Raw genomic sequence first — 18,656 nt, 5'->3', positions numbered from 1 at the left:
GGAACGCCGTTGCAGAGGAACTGCAGGACGGCAGAGCTCGCTGACGCAGGGTGCCTGGTGAGGGGTTCCGATGGGCAGAGAGCCCCCTGACCGGAGCCCACCCTCAAGATGGCGCCTGCCCCGACGTGCCCCATCCCGGAGGGCGGGAGGACGTGGATGAGCGCGCATGCGCCGCATGCTGGCAGGGGCGTGGCAAGGGCGTGGCGATGCCGGCGGGACGGGCGAGAGGCAAGGGGCGGGGCGCGGCGCAGCCGGCGGCGGTTGGGCGCGAGCGGGCGGCGCTGGTTGGAGCCGTGGGGCCGCTGCCTAGGCGCGCGAGCAGCGCTGCCGCTCAGCTCCGCCCCGCCCCATCCCATCCCATCCTGTCCCGTCCCGTCCCTCACAGGGAGGCGGTGGCACTCCGTCCGGCCCGGCCCCGGCCCCGGCCCCGGCCCCGCGGCGGTGACAGGGGAAGAGGCTTTGCCTGGTGCCCGAAAGCATCGGGGTGAGGCAGTGGTAAGGAAGCAGCGGAGCCCCATCGGGCGTTGAGCCCTTCCGGGCTCGGGGGAGAGGCAGTGCGGAGGGCCAGGTGCTGCCGGCCAGCGAGAGGCTGCCGCGCCGTAGCGGCTCCGCTGTGACAGAGAAACTGTCCCGACTGTAGCGGGTTAGTGACTACTTTGTGCCTTCGGAGCGACTTGTGTTCCGCAGGGTTGTGTTTGCCGTGTTTTAAAAGAATGGGGGGTCCGTCCTTCTACGCAGGAAGCTACCCTCGCTTCTTGTTAGCCTGCGTAATAATCTGCAGCATGGAGACCGTTTTGCAACTGGAGGCTGGTAATCGGTTTTAAGCATATGAGAAAAAGTTTCTGTTCAGGTGCCGGAAAAGGCTGATTTGAATGATGTGCCCTAACTCACTGATAGTGGCTGCTCGGGCTGTGTGCCCAGTGAAGTGTCCTGTGTGGATGGTGAGCTGCTGGGTGAATGCCTAACTGTTCAGTGACTTGACCTTATAGCAGCTAACCACAAAAAGAATTTTAAAAAAGCTTCAGAAACAGCTCTGAGCTTTCTGCTGATGTATCGGTCTGTTGCTTATTGTCACCACTACTGTGTTGCAAGTCTTCTGCATTATTGGTAGCTGCAGGAATGGGAACGTCATTAAGGTGTAAGTTGAAGACTACATTCAGTTTAACCTTTGTACTGCCCTGATTAAGGGCAGTAACCTTAGTATCTGCCCTTTTGTTTAACTAAGGGAATTGTCCTCATGAGTGCTCCTCATAGTATAATTTAGGAGGATGTATTTTATGGTATCCTGTTTCCTAGTACTGACCTAACTCAATTCTTTAGTATTGGTGTACTACAGAGCTATCTGATGGTGGCTTGATGACACCACCCCCACCCCCCTCCCCTTTCATTTTTTAATTGAAGTTTCCTCTTTTAAATCAACCTTTGAAACTGCCTTCCCAGGTTATTGTAAATTTTCTTCCTTGTCAGTCTGCCCAGCCACAATGGATATTGTGTTAATTTTTCCTGATCGGTAAGTTAAATTCTGGTAGTTCAGGTAGGAGAACTTCAAGAACCATATGAATTAAGTAAGAATTTTGGTATATTCTTTAAAAGAAAGAGTAGAGAAAAAGGCCCCAAAAATGCCCTCATTGACTTTTCCATACCTCTTGTGTTTATGTGACTTGGAACACAACTGCAGACCAACTGCATTTTATGTGCATTTCTCAGTGTTGGGAGTTTGGTTTTCTATATGATTGAAGCATAATATAAATTGGAGATTTATGAATTTGCCCAACACTTGACGTCCCCTCAAGTGGATCCAAAGGAGATATGGACTTCCTGGGTCTTTTCCTTCTGGCAGGTGACCCCCATCTCCTCTCCCTCTTTAAAGCCCTGTTCACCAGCTGCTAAGTCTCTGGAAGGATGTGAGAAGGCTCTAAATGCCCATTGTGGCTGCTGCCTGTTGCCATCTGGAGATGTGCAAGTGCATGTGTTCAACATGTGCTCCTCCTCCTGGGCACAGTAACACTGTGGGCCACAGCTGAGCCGGGGCTGCTGTGAGGTAGCTGCGGTAGAGGTGGTTGCAGGAGCAGCCAGTGAAACCCACTGAACCGGCAAGGGCAGAAATTGTTGGGTAAAGGAGCTGGAGCACCTTTGTGCCTGTGAGCTGGGCTGTGCAGAGGCACCATCTTCGCTGGGTGCTGTGGGGGTATCCAGCCTGTCAGAGAGCAGGTGGCTGAGCTGATTTCAGTGGCAGCCTGCCTGCTGCACCACCCCCCCCACCACCCCCCACCCAGACATGGACAGGGATTTGTTGTAGAACTAGTTATGCTAAAATTTCTTCCATTGTTCCTGCCAAAGTGCTTGTGTGTACAGCTTGTTGAGCCGTAGGTGTGTAAACAAACACACACACCTATACAGACCTATTCGTGGTGTCTGTGTAGGTGTAAGTATGTGGGTGTCCCTGTGTGTAAATGTATGTGTACATGCACAGAGAGGCAGTCAGGTTGATAAAGCACTGTGCATGCATCAAGTAAAACAGTTCAAGGAGTGGTGAAGGGTAGGACTTAATGCGTGCTTCCTTGCCCAGCCCCTGAGTTGGGCCATTGTGAAATCGGGTGCAGGACAGTAGACAGAGTGTTAGTGTCTCTGCGTGGAGTGAAACGTGTGGCACAGCGTCTGAAATGCGCTGAGGGTTGGGATTTCTCTTCCTTTTAGACTTGGTGTGTCGCCCAGGGTGATTTCCCCTAAAAAAGGGAAACAGTGAGTGGAGAGGGGCAGCTTCTGTAAAGAGCAGCAGAAACTAACTTTAGGTGACGTCCTGCACAGCCGTAGTGCCGTTGCAGACAGCTGCCTGGTGCTGCGGCCATTTGGAGAGAGCCCAGGGCAGGGAGGCAAGCGGCATTTGCTCGCCTTGGTGTGCTTGGGGGCGAGGGACTCTCCTGTCGTGAGCTGAGCTAGAGAGGCTTGAGGAGAGTGAAGTTGCCTTCTCTGAACTGCTGCCTCTGCTCATGTTGCACGTTAGCTGCTGTGGGGTGAAGATGAGGTGTTTCAAGCACATGAGCATGCTCAGTGTTTGGACTCAGCCACGTGTGCAGCATGGGCTTGGAGAGCGGGGCTGGTCCTGGGTTGCGCAAGAGCTCTGTCCGGCTTTGGTCCACGATTGTGGCGGGGAGGTTTCTCTGGTGAGTTTCTTTGCCCACAGTGGCAGGCACGTGTTTCTCCAACTGGGTGGTGTTGGCACTGCCTCTGTGGCATCCTGCTGTGCAGCCCCTGGCTCACAGGGAGTAGTTTCCCTTCTGTTGGGTTTTCTTTCTGAAGAGGTGTCTGTGGAATCTAGGCATTGTGCACCTGTGGGTAAGAGTGGCATGGCCCAAGTGCCTGTGGTTTCCTTGGCGGAGCTGACAGGCGCCTGCAGTGCAGGGATGCGGGTTTGTGCGAGGGAGGAGTGGCCATGAGCTCCCTGTATCACCATGGTGCAGGAAGGAGGGAGCAGTGGGCGTCAGGTGGTGGGCACCAAGGTCCCTGCCCTGCTGCCGGTGGCAGTCGGGCCCTGCAGGCTGTTCTGTGGGCCGTGGCCTGGCAGCCATGCCCCTCTTCTGGCCACGTGGTCTGTGCTGATTTGCTGATTGGCCGGCAGGGCCAGCCCGTGTACTGTGGCTGCTGTGCTCCTTCAGCTTGCTTTTATTGATGATGTCGTGCCCCGTGTATTTCATACCACACTCTACTTGGCTGGCAGTACCAGCCCTGTACAGGTGTACCCAGAAGTATCAAGGTTTCCAAAGAAGAGCCACTGAGCTGCTCAATCCTTGCTGTTTGGAGAGGTTGAATAGTAAAAACTGCTATTTTTAGCCCATGAATGTAAAAATGCCCCTTTCTTTTTTCTTTTCGGGTGGAAGGTATAGGTGAAGATGCAGGAGCCTGAACTTATTGCAAAAACACTGCGAGCTGTTCTTCATCCATTTAAAAATGGCATACCTTTGTCAGAGCTTCAGGCTGAATACAAATCCCTGACCGGCGAGTGGATTCCCTTCCGTCACCTAGGTCATGGCACACTGGAAGGCTACTTGGAGAGCATCCCAGGAGTGGTCAGAATGGAAGGGAACAAAATGGGAGAGGTAAGAATCAGTTACAGTTCAGAAATGGCTTTTGTGTTTGTAAAGTGTGTATCGTTCATAACTTTACCTCTGCACGTGCCATGGATTTCTGAGAAAAGTATTGTAGTATGCATGTGGTGCACTAATGCTGGGAGCAGCGGAGCTGTGGCATAGACCAAGTGCCTCTTGTTTTTCAGCCTCTGCATGCAAACCGGGAAGTTGTGTTTGCAGAAGGTGGAAGGTTGCAGGGCATTTTCCTGGAAACAGCAGTTCAACTGGAAAGGCAGTTTGTGTGACTGTAGAGCTCTGGTCCCTGTTTCGCATGTCTATCTCTGAGAGGGATGTTGGTGGCTTATCCTGGAACCTTAAAGAAGGTTAACTCGTGTGTGTGTCTTGATCAATTCTTCAGGGTGGGGTTTAGCATCATCTTTTTTCTACAGCGAAACTGTTGTGGGTGCTATTACTTATAACCCTGACAGCGCTTGTCTTAGGCTTAGCACTCTTGTTTGTTATGAGTTGCAGTGCCACAGGACAGTGAATGCTTGCCAAGGTGGGGAGCAGCTCATGCATGTGAGGTGCCTTGGTATGAAAGTTGCAACACCTCAGCTTCGCAAGTGTGCAAGGGACAAGGAGTCAGCGCAGAGGACAAGAGGAAGGTCTAGCAGAGCTCAGCAGAGGATATTAGTGTGGTGGGAGGGTTTTCTCTTATTCCTTGGCCTTGCTGCGCTAGCCTGTGTCTCCTAGTGGCTGCTAGCTTGGAAACAGCTTGCCAGGACCACAAGTCTCCTTGTCCAATAGTGTGGAGTTCCTGGTTTTGAGTTAGAAGGCATTCTCTTGATGGGTGGCTTAGCTGCATGACTTGCAGATGATCTGTTTGAGTGGAGAGCTTGAAGCCTCTCCCTCGCTAGAGCCATGTCTGGGTTCCTGAAGTCTATGGAGAATGTGGGAGAGGGGTGTTCTGAGTTTTGTGCCGGTGCCTGGAAATGTGGCTGCTTTTAAGCAAGATTTTCCCTTGGTGCATTTTTACAACTGTCAGAATTTGCCCTTTTGCAGCAGGTGTCCAAGTTTGGGGCTCTTTTTCACTTGGCCCAAGCCTGCATCAGCTGCAGCTACATCAGTAACGTAAATGCAGGTACCTCTGGGAACATCTGTGATGCTTTTATGCCTTTAATGCTTCCTCATGGTGGCTCTGGCAGATAGCCATTTGTTTCTAACTAGGGCCTTGCAGGGTGTAATCTGGTATCCTCCCATTCCCTTGAGAGCCTTGCTTATCCTCTTAATACAATGTGTGCTGAGAGCCTCGTGGACTCTTGGGTGGCACTAGAGGCGGTGCCTTCTCTGTGACAGCTGTAAGGAGAGACCGAAATGTTGCTTTAGGAGGTGGAAAAGGAGAAAGCTACTGAACAGGAGTCTTGAGGTAGTTCATCAAGACTAGCTTTGGTTTAGGAGGGCTGAATATGCTCTGCATGACTGAAGCAACTGAGAGGAAGCACCCTGAGAACGCCTGGGGAGCAGGAGAGACACAAAGACTGAGCCCACATTGCTGTTTCACAGCCCTCCTGTTGCTGCTGTCCAGAGTGTTCCGAGGGCAGACACTGAGCAGAGGGTGGCAAGCGTGGTTACGCACTGATGTGGGCTGGTAACTACCTGGGCCTGCTCCCACATGCTTTCCGGATAGAAGACCTGGGCAGTACTTCAGTCTAATGCTTTGCTCTTTGTTCACATCTCTCCAGAATATTTGAGCTCCATTATAAGTTGAGACTGTAGGTCAGAGCCCGCATAAGCCTGCTGCAAGAGCCTGCAGTCAGCCAGTCTCTCTTCCTGGCTCTGGGAGTACTTTGACCTCCAAAAAGGCTGCCGAGACCCTTACCTCTTCCTTTAATCCCTTTGGGAATAGAGGGTCAGGAAAGCAAGACGCACTCGCACGTGCAGAGATCTGCTAGCAGCTGATGATCCTGACTGCAGGCCAGGTAGTCCTAGAAGGACTTTGCTTACAGCTAGGGCAGCTGTCGAAGGCATACCACAAGAAACGCATTCAACAAGCAATCCTATGAAGTGGGCAGTAAATAACACAAATTGATCTCAGAGTGCTACGTGTTACACGCTCCTTAAATCAAAGGATTTGTGTGAGATGAATATTGCCTGTGTAACTGATGCTGAATGGACTGGTTGTGTTGAAAAGGCAATCTTATAAATTTTCCCCTGTTCCTCTTCCTACTACCGATCACTAATTTAGCCTTCCTGAATATAGGAAAGAAGAATGGTGACAATTACTCTTTCACGCGATAGGTATGTTCTCCAGTTTCCACACAGGATGAGGATTAAATCCAGTATACAGAAGACACTGCAAGGGGACTCAAACTGAAATGGCTGTGCATGTGCAACAGGTGGTTGTGTCATTTCAAGGCACCCTGCTTTGCTTCACTTCAGCCACAAGGAGCGCAGGGTTGCACCTTCCTCTAAGGAAACTTTGGCTTCTGCTTGAATAACTGGCCCACTCCAACAAGAGGAATTTCAAGGCTGCTTTGCTCTCCTGCGAGTGAATTCATCCACCCCATCTCTTCTTACATCTACATTTATTCTAACTCAAACCGTCATTTATGCTAAACTTAGTCGCTGTGATTGTCATGGTTTTAGCTGGGGTAGAGTTAATTTTCTTCACTGGCACAGTGCTGTGCTTTGGACTTAGTATGAAAACAATGTTGATAACACACAAATGTTTTAGGTGTTGCTGGGCAGTGCTTGTACTAGCCAAGGACTCTTCCAGCTTCCCATGCTCTGCCGGGCGCGCAAGAAGGCGGGAGGGGAGGGGGCACAGCTAAGAGAGCGGATTCAGACTGGCCAAAGGGGATATTCCATATCGTGTACTGTCATGCCCGGTACGTTAACTGGGAAGGGCCGGCCGGGAGAGGGAAGCAGCAATCGCGGCCTGGGGACCGGCAGCGTCCTCCCCTATCGCAGAGGGGTGGAGGGAGTGAGCGAGCAGCTGCCGACTGAGGCTGAACGACAACAGTGTTGTGAACACAAGGGAAGAAAATGTTGCAAATAACTTCTGACGTTAGTGACAGGAAAAACCTGAAATGTACCATAGGTGTGAAAACGTGCATTTATGAAACCATGATAAACTGTGTGTGAACAAAAAATCTTTTATGTTGAGTCCTTGAGAACAGAGCAGGGCTGATGGTGGTGCATCCCGCATGCACCCCCAAAAACAGGGAAAGGGCTGTTAGCCAGGAGTATGAGGAAAGCTGTCGTGCCCTTCTCTGGAAATGGGCACGTCTCTCAAGTGCCTGTACATGACTGCCCACAGCATGGCTCTCGTGGTTTAACCCCAGCTGGCAACTAAGCCCCACCCAGCTGCTTGCTCACTCCCCTCGGTGGGAGGGGGGAGAGAATCAGAAGGGTAAAAGTGAGAAAACTTGTGGGTTGAGACAAGGACAGTTTAAGAGGTAAAGCAAAGGTCGCGTGCACAAGCAAAGCAAAACAAGGAATTCATTCACAGCTTCCCATGGGCAGGCAGGTGTTCAGCATCTCCAGGAAAGCAGGGCTCCATCACGCGTAAGGGTGACTTGGGAAGACAAACACCGTCACTCCAAATGTCCCCCCCCTTCCCTCTTCTCCCCCCAGATTTATATGCTGGGTATGACATTGTATGGTGTGGGATATCCGTGTGGCCAGTTGGGGTCAGCTGTCCCATCCGTGTCCCCTCCCTATTTCTTGTGCACCCCCAGCCCACTCACTGGTGGGGTGGGGTGAGGAGCAGAAAAGGCCTCGACCCTGTGTAAGCCCTGTTCAGCAGTAACTAAAACATCCCTGCGTTATGAGGACTGTTTCCAGCACTAATCCAAACAACAGCCCCATACCGGCTACGATGAAGAAAATTAACTCTATCCCAGCCAAAGCCAGCACAATGGGGCACAACCATGAGAAACTGGAGGTCTGCATGCCGTTCTGAGCTGCAGTCTCACTGGGGTCATGGAGAGCTGTTGTGACAGCAGACACAACTGGCGTGCTGCTGTGGCTGGACACAGGCTGTTGAGGAATGACAGGCTGGAATGGTGAGGAGGGAGAGCTTCTGTGAGCCCCTCCAGTGTGAGAGCAGTGGGGATGCTTGGAGCTCTGCCTTGGGATGGATGATGAGACAGCAAGAGCTTATGGCTGATGGGTAGAGGACAGACCAGTGTATGAGCGACATTGTGGTGACTGTTACAAATACCCTGGTTGAGAAGAAGTAGTAGATGAAGCAGGTGATGCCTTCTTCCAACAACCGCAAGAAGCCTCACATCTGCAGACTCTGATCCTCAACAAAGGGCTTGAGCCACTGCCATACCTGCTGGAGGGACGGACAGCCAAGCACAAGCAATCCAGGACGTTTCTGGGGTGTGCTGGTCACAACTTGCTGACGCAAGTGATGGGCTGCTGAGAGGAGACACTTTGCTGGACCTGGCTCTTATGTAGAGGGAAGAACTGGTTGGGGATGTAAAGGCTGGGGACAGCCCTGGCTGCGGTGACTAGTGGTGTTTGGGAGCCTGAAAGGAAGGAAGTAAAGCAAACAGTAGTATCAACAAGCCTTCAGGAGGGCAGACTTTGGCCTGTTCAGGGATCTGCTTGGAAGATTGGCATGGGACAGAGTCGTGCAGAAAAGAGTTGTCCAGGAGAGATAGTGAATTTTCAAGGATTGCCTGCCCCAGTTTCAAGAATTGTGTGTCCCACCAACAAGCAGGGGAAAAAGGTGGCAGGAGCACTGCATGGATGAACAAGGAGCTCCTGACAAACTCAAGAATGAAAAGGAAGTGTGCGTGAGGTGGGAGCAGGAAGAAGTGACCTGGGAGGAATATAGAGATGCTGGCAAACACACGCACACGGGCGTGAGAAAGACTGCCTTTATTGCTGGTGAGTTCAACAACGTGAAAACCAAGACAGCCATCACCTTCAACTTGAAGCCATCACCTTCAGATCAGTTCCCAAAGCACTGCTGGTTCTGAGAGCATCCTTCCGAAGAAAGTCCTTAAAGAACATGTTGCACAGGTTCTTGCACAGACATCTTGGCATGGGTGAAGAGTTAAGGATTCCAGGTTCACCTTTCACAAAGATGAGTTAAGACTCCGTCAGGTACAGACCACAGTATGACAAAGTTTATCTCTTCTTTAAGCAGCTATTTTAAGAGCAATGTGGCAGGAGGCACGCATGGGTGAACAAGGAGCCCCTGACTTAACTTTACCATTAAAAGCATGTGCACAAGAGGCAGGAGCAGAATCGGGGGAGGTGGAAGGAATATAGAGGCACAGTCGAAACATGCAGGGACAGGCTCAGGTAAGCTGAAGCCCATGTGAACCCGAGTCCAGCAAGGGACACATGAAGGGCAGCAAGAAAGGTTTCTACAAGTACGTCATGAGCAAAAGGATGACTAGGGAAAATGTGGTCCTGCAGAAGAATGGCAATGGGGACCTGGTCTCACAGGACATGGAGGAGGCTGAGGCACTGACTGCCGCCTTTGCCTTGGTCTTTGCTGGTAAGACCAGCCATGAGCATCCGAGGCCGGTGGGAAAGTGCAGGGCAAGGAATACTTACCCTCTGTGGTGGAGGATTAGGCTAGGGAACGTTTAAACCAGCTGGACGTGCACAAGTCCCTGGGTCTGTTGCAATGCAGCCACGGGTGCTGAGTGAGCTGGATGATGTTGTTGCAAGACCACTCTCAGTTATCTCTGAAGGGTCATGGTGGTTCATGGGAGGTTCCCGAGGACGGGAAGAAAGCAAGCATCACCCGTACCTTCAGGAAGGCTGGGATCTGAGATGCGAGGATCTGAGGAACCGCAGGCTGATCAGCCTGACCTTGATCACCAGGAAGGTGATTGAGCAACTAATCCTGGAAAGCTGTTCCAGACATGGGAAACACAAGAAGGCAAGTAGGAGCAAGTAGGGTCTTAGGAAATGAGAATCACATGTGACCAAAGCGATACCCTTCCAAACTGAGCTGACTGGTTGGGTGGATGAGGGGAGAGCACTGGATGTAGCTTATCTGAAGTGTAGTGAGGCTTTTGACAGTCTCTCCCATAACAGTGGCACAAAACCCCTCAGGAGGCTAGTCACCAGTGGTGCGCCCCAGAGGTCGATGCTGGGGAAATGGTGTCTAACACGTTCATGGATAACGTGGGTGATGGGGTAGAGATGATCCTTAGCAAGTCTGTAGATGACAGGAGGGACTGCGAGAGCAGATGGGTGTGCTGCCATTCAGAGGGACCTCAACAAGCTGGAGCAATGGAACAACAGGAACCCTAGGAAGTTTAATGCAGGGGAATGCCACGTCCTGCACCTGGAGAGAATATCCTGAGCAACTAGGTCTAGCTGATGCTGCTCTGAGCAGAGACGCTGTATGAGATGGTCTATAGAGATGCCTTCCAGCCTCAGTTCTTCTATGATTCCTTGTATTTAACCACTGCAGTGGGGAGGCTGCTGCTATGCTTTTTGCATAGGTGCTGACTGCACAGCACGTATGCTGTCTGATTTCTAAGCAGGAGCTCCTCGAACGGGAGAGCTGTCCCTCAGAAGGAGAGGGCCTCCCTCCAATGGCTATGTGTTGAGCCAGCCTGGTGCAGGTGCTGGGTGTGCAGTGGAGGAGGAAGAGGAGGGGAAGGACGAGCTGGAGTGCACTGCTGGAGGTCAAGAGCATTGCCTTGTTCCTACCGTTGTCATCCCTTGCCCATGTTTCCCTGGGCGGTTTGGGGGACTGAGGAGAGCCCTTGAGCAAGCTGGTTTTGCTTAGCAATGGCTTCCATTTGTCTCTTGGCATTTGGTTTTTCTGCTTTGGTTGCCCTGCCTCGCTTGTGAGAAAAGTTCCTTTCTGGAGTTGCTGTTTGCTAAATTTCAGAGGTGCTGGCCAAGTCCCCGAGTTTCTCCTGCCCCGCTCCTGTGTTAAATTGTCAATCCCCGTGCTTGTCGGGGGCCATGGTTATGAGGGTAGCAGTGCTGGGCATGAGGGCCTCTTTTGCAGCCTGTACACCACCGCCGCCATTGAGCCTAATAGGTAAGTCCCATGGAGAGGGCCCCTGAGACCACAGACTCCTTTTTTTTCATTTGGGGGTTTTTGGGTGGCTGCCTGTGTCCTTGTGGAGCCCTGGAGGAGTACTCATCCAGCTGCTCTTGCAGGCTGTTAGCAGTTGAATGGCCCAAAAGTTTGGGCTTGCACCTACTCTGTCAGGCAAAGTGCATGGCTAGACCTGTAGTTTGGGGACTTACTGGAGCAGGGTTCCTGCATCCATTCAAGGGATGGCCTGTGCCAGCATTGCTGAGACATGGCATGGGAGGTCGAGGCAAGAGGCTGTTAAGGAGGCCGGGGAGGTGGCCATGGGCTTGCCCAAGGCTGGGATGTTGTTGGGGGCCAGCCCCCGGTGCCTGCAGGGCGACCTGTGCAGCCAGGATGGCCGTGCTGTTTCTTTGATAAGCAAGCCAAAGGCAGCCCATCTCTGAAGGGCCAGAGTGATCCCAGAGCCCCTGGGGACCCTTGGCAGGGGGAGCAAGGGCAGGCTGGAAGCCTGTGGCTTCCCAGTGTTGTAAAGCGAGATGGTGGGCCTGTAGGACGGGAGTGAGAAACCAGGCTGTTCCCCAGTGGAGCCCAACCTAATGTAGGAAGAGGATGAAGGGGCTCTGGCCGTCTGCTCTGCTGATTTCTAAGGTGTGCTGCAAAAGGAGAGGGAGGTCTCCAAGGTCTGTGTCTGCTGCTGAAGCCTGTGCTGAGCTGCCTGCAGGCCCGCACGATCCAACAGCTACAGGCATGGAAATAGTTGCAAGTCCTTCTGTGGGCTGTGGATGAGCTTGGGCCTCACTGACTGTTTTCCCCTGTCCCCTTCCTACTCCAACAAGGTCATTTGCCATGCTGTTGCCTGCAGCGAGACTGTGCCAATTGCTCAACTGGTGGCCCGGCAGAGGAGTTCCAAGAGGAAAACGGGACGACAAGTGAACTGCCAGATGAGGCTGAAGAACACATCTCCAGTCACGTTAGCAGGTAAGCCCCAGGCAGCTGTGGAGGGCCTGCCTTTGTGAAAGAGCTGTGCGGCTGCTGGAGCAAAAGCCTTGGCTGCGAGAGTATGTCACTAATGGCCGCGAGTTGCATGGTCCCAGTGAAGTGTTCCTGGGAGCGGGGAGTGTTGTTGACAAGAGTGCTTGTCCTTGCAAGCCATGGTCGGAGAGGAAGCCTTTCTCGAGCACATACGTGAGATGTGAATGATCTTCAAAAACAGTTCTTGGAGAACGCTTGGCTTTACTTCCATGTGCCTGTGCTTCTGTGAGGAACAGCTTTGAGATGCAGGCAAGGAGTATGGCAATGAGCCTGCTCATTCTTTGAGGCCGTGCTCAGCCCATTGTAGAATGGCAGGAATGAGCCATGCCCTCGCAGTGAGGAGTCCCTGCAGTATCCTCCATGGCTGTTTCAGCAGCTCCGATTGCTGCTGCAACTGTCCTGGTGCCACGACATTGCTGATGCCCAGGGGCTGCTCATTATATCTCTCTGTGCCTTTTCATAAGCTGCTGCAGCAGTGTTCCCAGAGCCTGTGGGTCAGCTTTCCTTCACTGCTGTGCCGTTGTTATGTTTCTGTCATGCGGTATAGCGGGATCAGGCCCAGGCAAAGCCCACGTGCTTGTGGGTTGGCAGCTTGGAGCAGCAGTGGGTCTCGCAGTTTGTTCGTATTCCCCTGTCCTTGCCTGGAGCGAAGGGTCTTCTTGCTCTCCTGCACCCACACCATCAGGCTACCCTCTAGTTGGGAAGCTGAACGGGTGACTCGTAGCACAGTTAAAGGACAATGATGGTACACCCACGTTGGTTCGTTGTCATGCTCAGCACTACCCCTCGGAAGTGTTAGAGCCTACCAAAATTGTTGTGGTACAGCCAGCAAGTAAAGAGCGAAGCGGGCGAGAGCCGGTTTATCGCAGCGTGGCCTGGAGGCCAGTGTGGCATGTTGCTCTGCAGGTGTCATTTGGTAACCTCCGCTGGGTGGTGGGAGTTTGGGAGGAGGTGCTTGCAAGCCAGGGCAGGGAAGAAGAAGCCCTTTGGGTAGCGGTGCAGGAGGTGGCCAAGGAGGTGAAGTTAGGCTGCATGTGCTGCAGCTCTGGGAGCTGCTGCTGCCCTTGGGTGGTAAAGGGCAGCCTGACCATGGGTTCCACCTGAGGCACGGCCTGCTGTGGCACCTCAGAGGTGCACGGCTTTTCCGAGAGCATAAGGAGAGATGGGTCTTCTGTCTCCTTCCCTGCTGCAGCGTAGCGGTGGAGATTGTGGTTTGTGAGTCCTTGGGTGCGAGCCACGATGGTGTAGCAAAGAGACCTGTGAGTGTGGCTGAGGGCGTGCTTCTTCTCTGTTGTTTGGAAAAGCGTGGACTCCCTGGAGGGAGTTAGGCGCTGTGCTCGCAGTGTGTTTGGGTTGGGTGGAGGAGGGCGCTACTCACAGCTATGTCTGCAAACTCTTTAGGAAAGCCCAAAGGAACTTTGCGGCAGCCCAGGCCTTTGAGCGTGCCCGAAGAAGGCAGCAAGAGGCCTGTTCCTCGCCCGCCACGAGGCAGGGGAGTGGCGTGTGGAGTGGTGAAACCCACTATGGAGAGTACCCGGTCTGCCTTGCCTCCAGCTGCTGGGAGTGGATCATCTAAAGAAACACCCATGCAGAGGCACGTCACAGTGGTAAACAGGTCAGTGTGTGCACGTGTGTGTGTGCGCGTGCGCGCGTGCGAGGTGAAATGAAGTGCGGCGGACACTTGGATGCTGTCATGCCAGCAGTGCGTTTTGGGACACGGGAGCCCAGGTCCCCGCCCTTGCCAAAGGTGAAGGTTGAATGCGGGCTGGTACCTCAGAGGGAGGCGGGTGAAGGCAAAGGCCTTTTTGGATGCTGCCGCAGCTCCCCTGTGCTCCGGCCTGGTCCCCTGTCTTCTGGGGAGAAATGTGGCTGAAGGTGTCACACCAAGGGCGCATGGAGATGTCGCTGTTCCCCAGGCCCAGGAGGGAGCTGTTGTGGCCAGTGCAGTAGACAGCAGGAGGAGGTTTGTGTGTAGGTGACAGGTGAAGCTGCATGTTCAGAGTCATGGCTGTCTGCAGGTGGCTGCTCTTTTTCCTCTTGCCTGACTCGTCCGTTGCAGCGTTAGTGTTTGTGGCCGCTCCTGGTGTGCTCGGGCCCAGCAGCTGCCTGACGGTGTTTGGGTGAAGTGAGATGAGGGCTGGAGCTGCAGTTTTGCTGGGTTAGCAGTACATGCTGGTTTTCAGCCCCCTTTGAGCCTGGCTAATCCAGGTGGCTTAGCCAAGTGCTGCCCCATCATTTCTCTTTCTGTGTTGTTTTCGGCCACCCTGGGCCATCAGCTGACGGTGGCGAGAAAGCGTTTGCTGTTCCCTCATTGTGGCTGCGCTAAGTCGGCTGGAGCTCTGATTGTGGTGGTAATCCTCTGCGGGTCACCAGGATGGGTTAGAAGACAGCCTTCATTGAATGGAAATGGCAGCGGTGTGCCGCTTCCACGGCGGCATAGCTGTGAAGTGGCACGGAGCAGAGTGACAGCTTAATCCTGCCGTGGTGCCTGCTCTTTCTGGAAGACCCACAGAAAGCCAGCGCACCCTGCCCCAGTTGCTGGCGTGAGCCCCGTGTGCGTCAGGGGTGTGGGTGCCAGAGGGGAGGTGAGGATGTGCCCAGAGCACTCATGAGGGCAGGAGCTACTTCAGCTTTTGTGCCTGAGAGTGTAGCGTTTTACTGATGGCTGACAGCACTGCCTCATAACCTTCCTGCTGCTCCACAGAGGGCCCTTTGCTATGGCAGTGCTCTGCTGTCATGCTTTTTGGGAAGTTGCCCATGGTGCTAGCGCTGTTGGAGTGGGCAGGTGCCTCAGGGAGGGGGAAGGCAGCCCTGGGGCTGCCAGATGGGTCTAAGGGGCTTTGGTCTGGGGCAGGGATCCTCTGGAGGGTGGGAGACCGTCCTTATGTCCCTGGGCAGCTGGGCTGTGGCTGTAGCAGCAGCTGTTGGGACATGGCCGGGCAGAAGTTTGGATCAGTGCAGAGGCGGGTGTGATGGCGGCAGGGGCCAGAGGCAGTGAAGGTGGGGTGGGCAAGAGGAGAACAGTGGCAGGAGCAAGGAAACCGGAGGAGGTGGCAGCGGCAGTGTATGGAGTGGAGGGTTTGGAGGTGGAGGCCAGGGCAGAGACGTGCTGTGTGCTGCAGGTGAGGGGAGTGAGGCCGGGCCCCAGCAGGGGCGAGGAGGCCTGAGATGGGCCTCTGTGCACCACAGCTGCGAACGACATGAGCATGGCCTGAACTGAGCCCTGTTGTTCTCCTCCTGAGCGGGGAGCTGGGTGGAGAAACATGTCACCAGCTATGTGCTCTGTTTTTTTGAGGCGGCTGCTGCACAAGGGAGAGAAGGGCCAAGCCAACCAGCTGTGCAGGAGAGGTGCTGGAGCAGTTGTGCATCGGCCTTCCTTCTTCTGTGTGTCTAGATGAGCTGGGTTTTTTGAAGTGGCACTTCCCTAAAAGGCAGAGATCCTTTGTCCTTGGACTGGCAGAGCAGAGAGAGCACTTACAGTTCTCTCCAGGTTAGTTACTGGAAGGCCAGAAGGTGTTTTGTAGTACTTGAATCTTTGTAATGCTTGAAGGAAAATTAAGTGGATGTCAGCCCTATTCCGGCTCTTCTAATGGAGCGTGCTCCATCTTGTGTTGCCATCTTTGTTCTTCTCTGGCAGGTTCCCCTGAGCTCCTTTCAGGTAACACTGTTCTCCTGCTTTTGTTCTGGTGTCTGTTTCTGCCCTACTCGGGAGGAGAAGCTACAAGTGAAGGTGCTTTGGCCTAGGTAGTTCTGGAGGAGAAGACATCTTTTGCTGTTGCAAAGGGTCCATATGCTGTCCTGTTAGCTTGGGGACATACTAGAGGGAGGGTTCATGGAGAAGAGGCACATAATCTGTTTTAATGCAAGGTTGTGTAATGGCTCACGTGACTGGATTAGTTTGTTTCAGCTTGGCCGGTTTGAAGCAGGACTGGCAAGATCCATGTCTGATGTCCTTGCTGCTGGGGATGTTTTGTGCCCCAGAGCTGCTGTGGTTGCTTGTGCTTTGGGAATGCGGGAGTGAAGGCTGCTTTGAGCCAGGATGTCCTGACCTCCAACCAGTGCGTGAATGAGTGGAGGTGTGAGCAGCATCCCCAGAAATCCTGGGCTCACACCAGCCCCGTAGGTGTCCGGCACAGACTCGGGAGCACTGTTACAGCAGCGGTGCCAGCACTTGCCTGTGAGAGTGGCTGAGCATTCTCAGCACAGACTGGCTGAGAGATGTCATGAAGGCAACAGAGCTAGTCTCTGCCCCATTTCCCAGTCTGGGTTGAGGTGCTGTCTTTGTGCAGTTTCTCTGGGTTTGTTTTCTGACACCTGCCCTGCCTCTCCATTTCCCAAAGTCATAGCAAAGCACATCTGTTCTCTCACAGTTACACTTACGTGTCTTCAGTTTCTCCTTCTCTGTTGAGCATCTGTCCTGCTATGGCAGACCTGTGCTACTTGCCCGGGCGGGATGTGCTCCCAGGCTTTGTCTGGGTGCTGGCTGGTCTTGGTGCTGCACCCAGCATCGTGTAGTGAAGCCCCACAGTGAGGTTGCACATGGCAGTTCCCCTGTGGCTGCCAGAGTCTGTGTCCTGCCTCTCTAGTTCCCCATGGTGTTTTGCTGAGAGATTTCCGTGTCCACAGCTTCTGGGGCTTGCCACTGTGTAGTGCTGGGTGGAAAGAGAACAGGCTGTTTCTCCTCCCCCTTCTGTCACACCCAGATGACAAGGGGGAGATGCTGAAGGTAGCTGCAGTTGTGCCAGGCTGTTTTCTGCTGCTCTCCCAGGCCTTCTTGCAGACACTGCTGCAGGGTCTGACAGGCTGTCTTTGTCGCAGCAATCACTCGGTAAGTTCATGTCATGAGCATGTTGCTGTGGACCTGCACAACCACAGAAGGTGGGAGAGACTTGCTTGTAAGACTAACTGCAGAGTCCCGAGGCTGTCTGGAAGGCAGTGGCACGGGTGAGAACTGGCTGAGACGCTTCGTGATCCCTTGCTTGGACCAGCTGGCAGCATTTGCTGCTGGCTGCCACCTGGCCCTGCTGCTGAGATAGCACTGTCCAAGGGCCAAACAGCAGAGCTGGATGGCATGGGCCTTACCTTGCAATAGGCAGGGAAGGGCATGCCTTCCGTTCACTCTGAGACAGTTGTCTGTGGGAATGAAACGTGACTGGCTGCTTGGTTAGAGCTACGCATGAGGGCTTGGCATGTCTGCATGACTGGTCAGGCATTTATGAAGAGCTGGACAGCTGATGTGTCCTCTTACTGCCGGTGTGGCTAGAGGCCTCTTGCAGGGAGCTGTTTCTAGCAGCTGTGGAGCATGAGGCCTTGTAGGCATCTGAGTTGTTCATACCTACATGCTGGGGAGAAGTGTATGGGCCTTGCCGCTGTCTGGCGGCGTTCCATCCTGTCTTTGGTGATATAAGACCACCGTGGTCTGTGTGAGCAAGCAGCGCATCACAGGATCCTTGTCTGATTGCAGGGCTTGCAACTGATGATAACAGGGCTCACAGTTGATGTTAGCACCACTTTGTTCCCTGGGAAGCTGTTGAACCACAGCAGAAAGCCCAGGAAGATACCACATGAAGTCTCTTAATACTGAGAAATCCCAAATCCCATTTGCTTTCACATGCAACATAAGGGAATCATCAGTTCTCTGCTTAAGGTTCCTTTTCAAGGTGTTCCAGATGGCATGGCTTGAGAGAGGAACATCTGCCTTCTTACTTGCTGAAAGCTTGCTGCAGTTTCTGCTGGTTTACCATGCACTCCTGTCAGCCATGTCACCTTCTGTGTGATTAAGGTGATAGAAGTGGTATGTGGCACTGTGAGGACTAGAATACAGCTACAGATTCCTACTGGGAGGTAGCAGTAGCAGAACAGCCTCCATTACCCGTGTGGCTAGCTCAGGGGATTGTTTTGCTTGCTGCCTAGCAATGACAGTAGTCTCTTCTGAGTCTTCTTCCCTTAAGGGGACTTTTTTCCTTGGGTATCTGTCCAGCTTGGAGTTGTCCATGCTGATAAATATATGTATAGAGAGGTGGATCCTGGGTTTCTTGTAGGATCTGCATGACCAGTCACAGCACACCTTGTAAGAAGAGACTGTGCTGCTGCTTTGTGCGGGTATCTGAGCTGTGCCCAGAAGGTAGAGCTGTGATGCAGATGGAGTGCTAGAAGAATCTTTTTCAGATACCCAACAAGTGCAAGGTGTGAATGTGTGTTGGGGTTTCGTGTGGGTGACACTGCCTTTGTACTTTTTCAGTGTTGTCCCACTTGTGTTTCAGAAATGTGCTTGTAGTTGATCTGCTGCTCAGCACTTCTGGGCACGCCTCTCCTGCTTTGGAAACTGCTGTGCTGGGCAGTTGCTGTTCTCATTGCTAATGCTGTGGGACGTGACCCAGAACAGAAATATTATTTTTGGTGTAATGATACCCCATAGCTGATGGAGGAGCAGAAGTTTCATCTTACGGGGTCAGTAAAACAGAGAGGGAGACAAGTTCATGTTAAATCTTGTAAGACGCTGCTTAGAAGAGATGTGAGTCATA

At 53.1% G+C, this 18,656-nt stretch overlaps 1 protein-coding gene across 5 annotated transcripts in view; it reads left to right on the top strand.

Moving 5' to 3' along the window:
* Positions 1–380: 380 nt before the first annotated feature.
* Positions 381–18,656, top strand: part of TDRD7 (tudor domain containing 7) — a 51,113-nt gene continuing 32,837 nt past the window's right edge. The window contains exons 1-4 of one of the 5 annotated variants that reach the window (XM_075078344.1): positions 381–643; positions 3,879–4,097; positions 11,937–12,078; positions 13,534–13,747. In XM_075078344.1, the coding sequence (XP_074934445.1) occupies positions 3,891–4,097; positions 11,937–12,078; positions 13,534–13,747 (563 nt within the window). In that variant the 5' untranslated portion in view covers positions 381–643; positions 3,879–3,890. Of the gene's footprint in view, positions 645–3,877; positions 4,098–11,936; positions 12,079–13,533; positions 13,748–18,656 lie in introns of all 5 variants that reach the window. The other 4 variants (XM_075078347.1, XM_075078346.1, XM_075078348.1 and 1 more) reach the window with 4 other exon arrangements.

The sequence above is a fragment of the Phalacrocorax aristotelis genome, chromosome Z (genome assembly GCF_949628215.1).
Source record: "Phalacrocorax aristotelis chromosome Z, bGulAri2.1, whole genome shotgun sequence".
NCBI lineage: Eukaryota > Metazoa > Chordata > Aves > Suliformes > Phalacrocoracidae > Phalacrocorax > Phalacrocorax aristotelis.
This window is presented reverse-complemented; position numbering and strand designations above follow the sequence as displayed.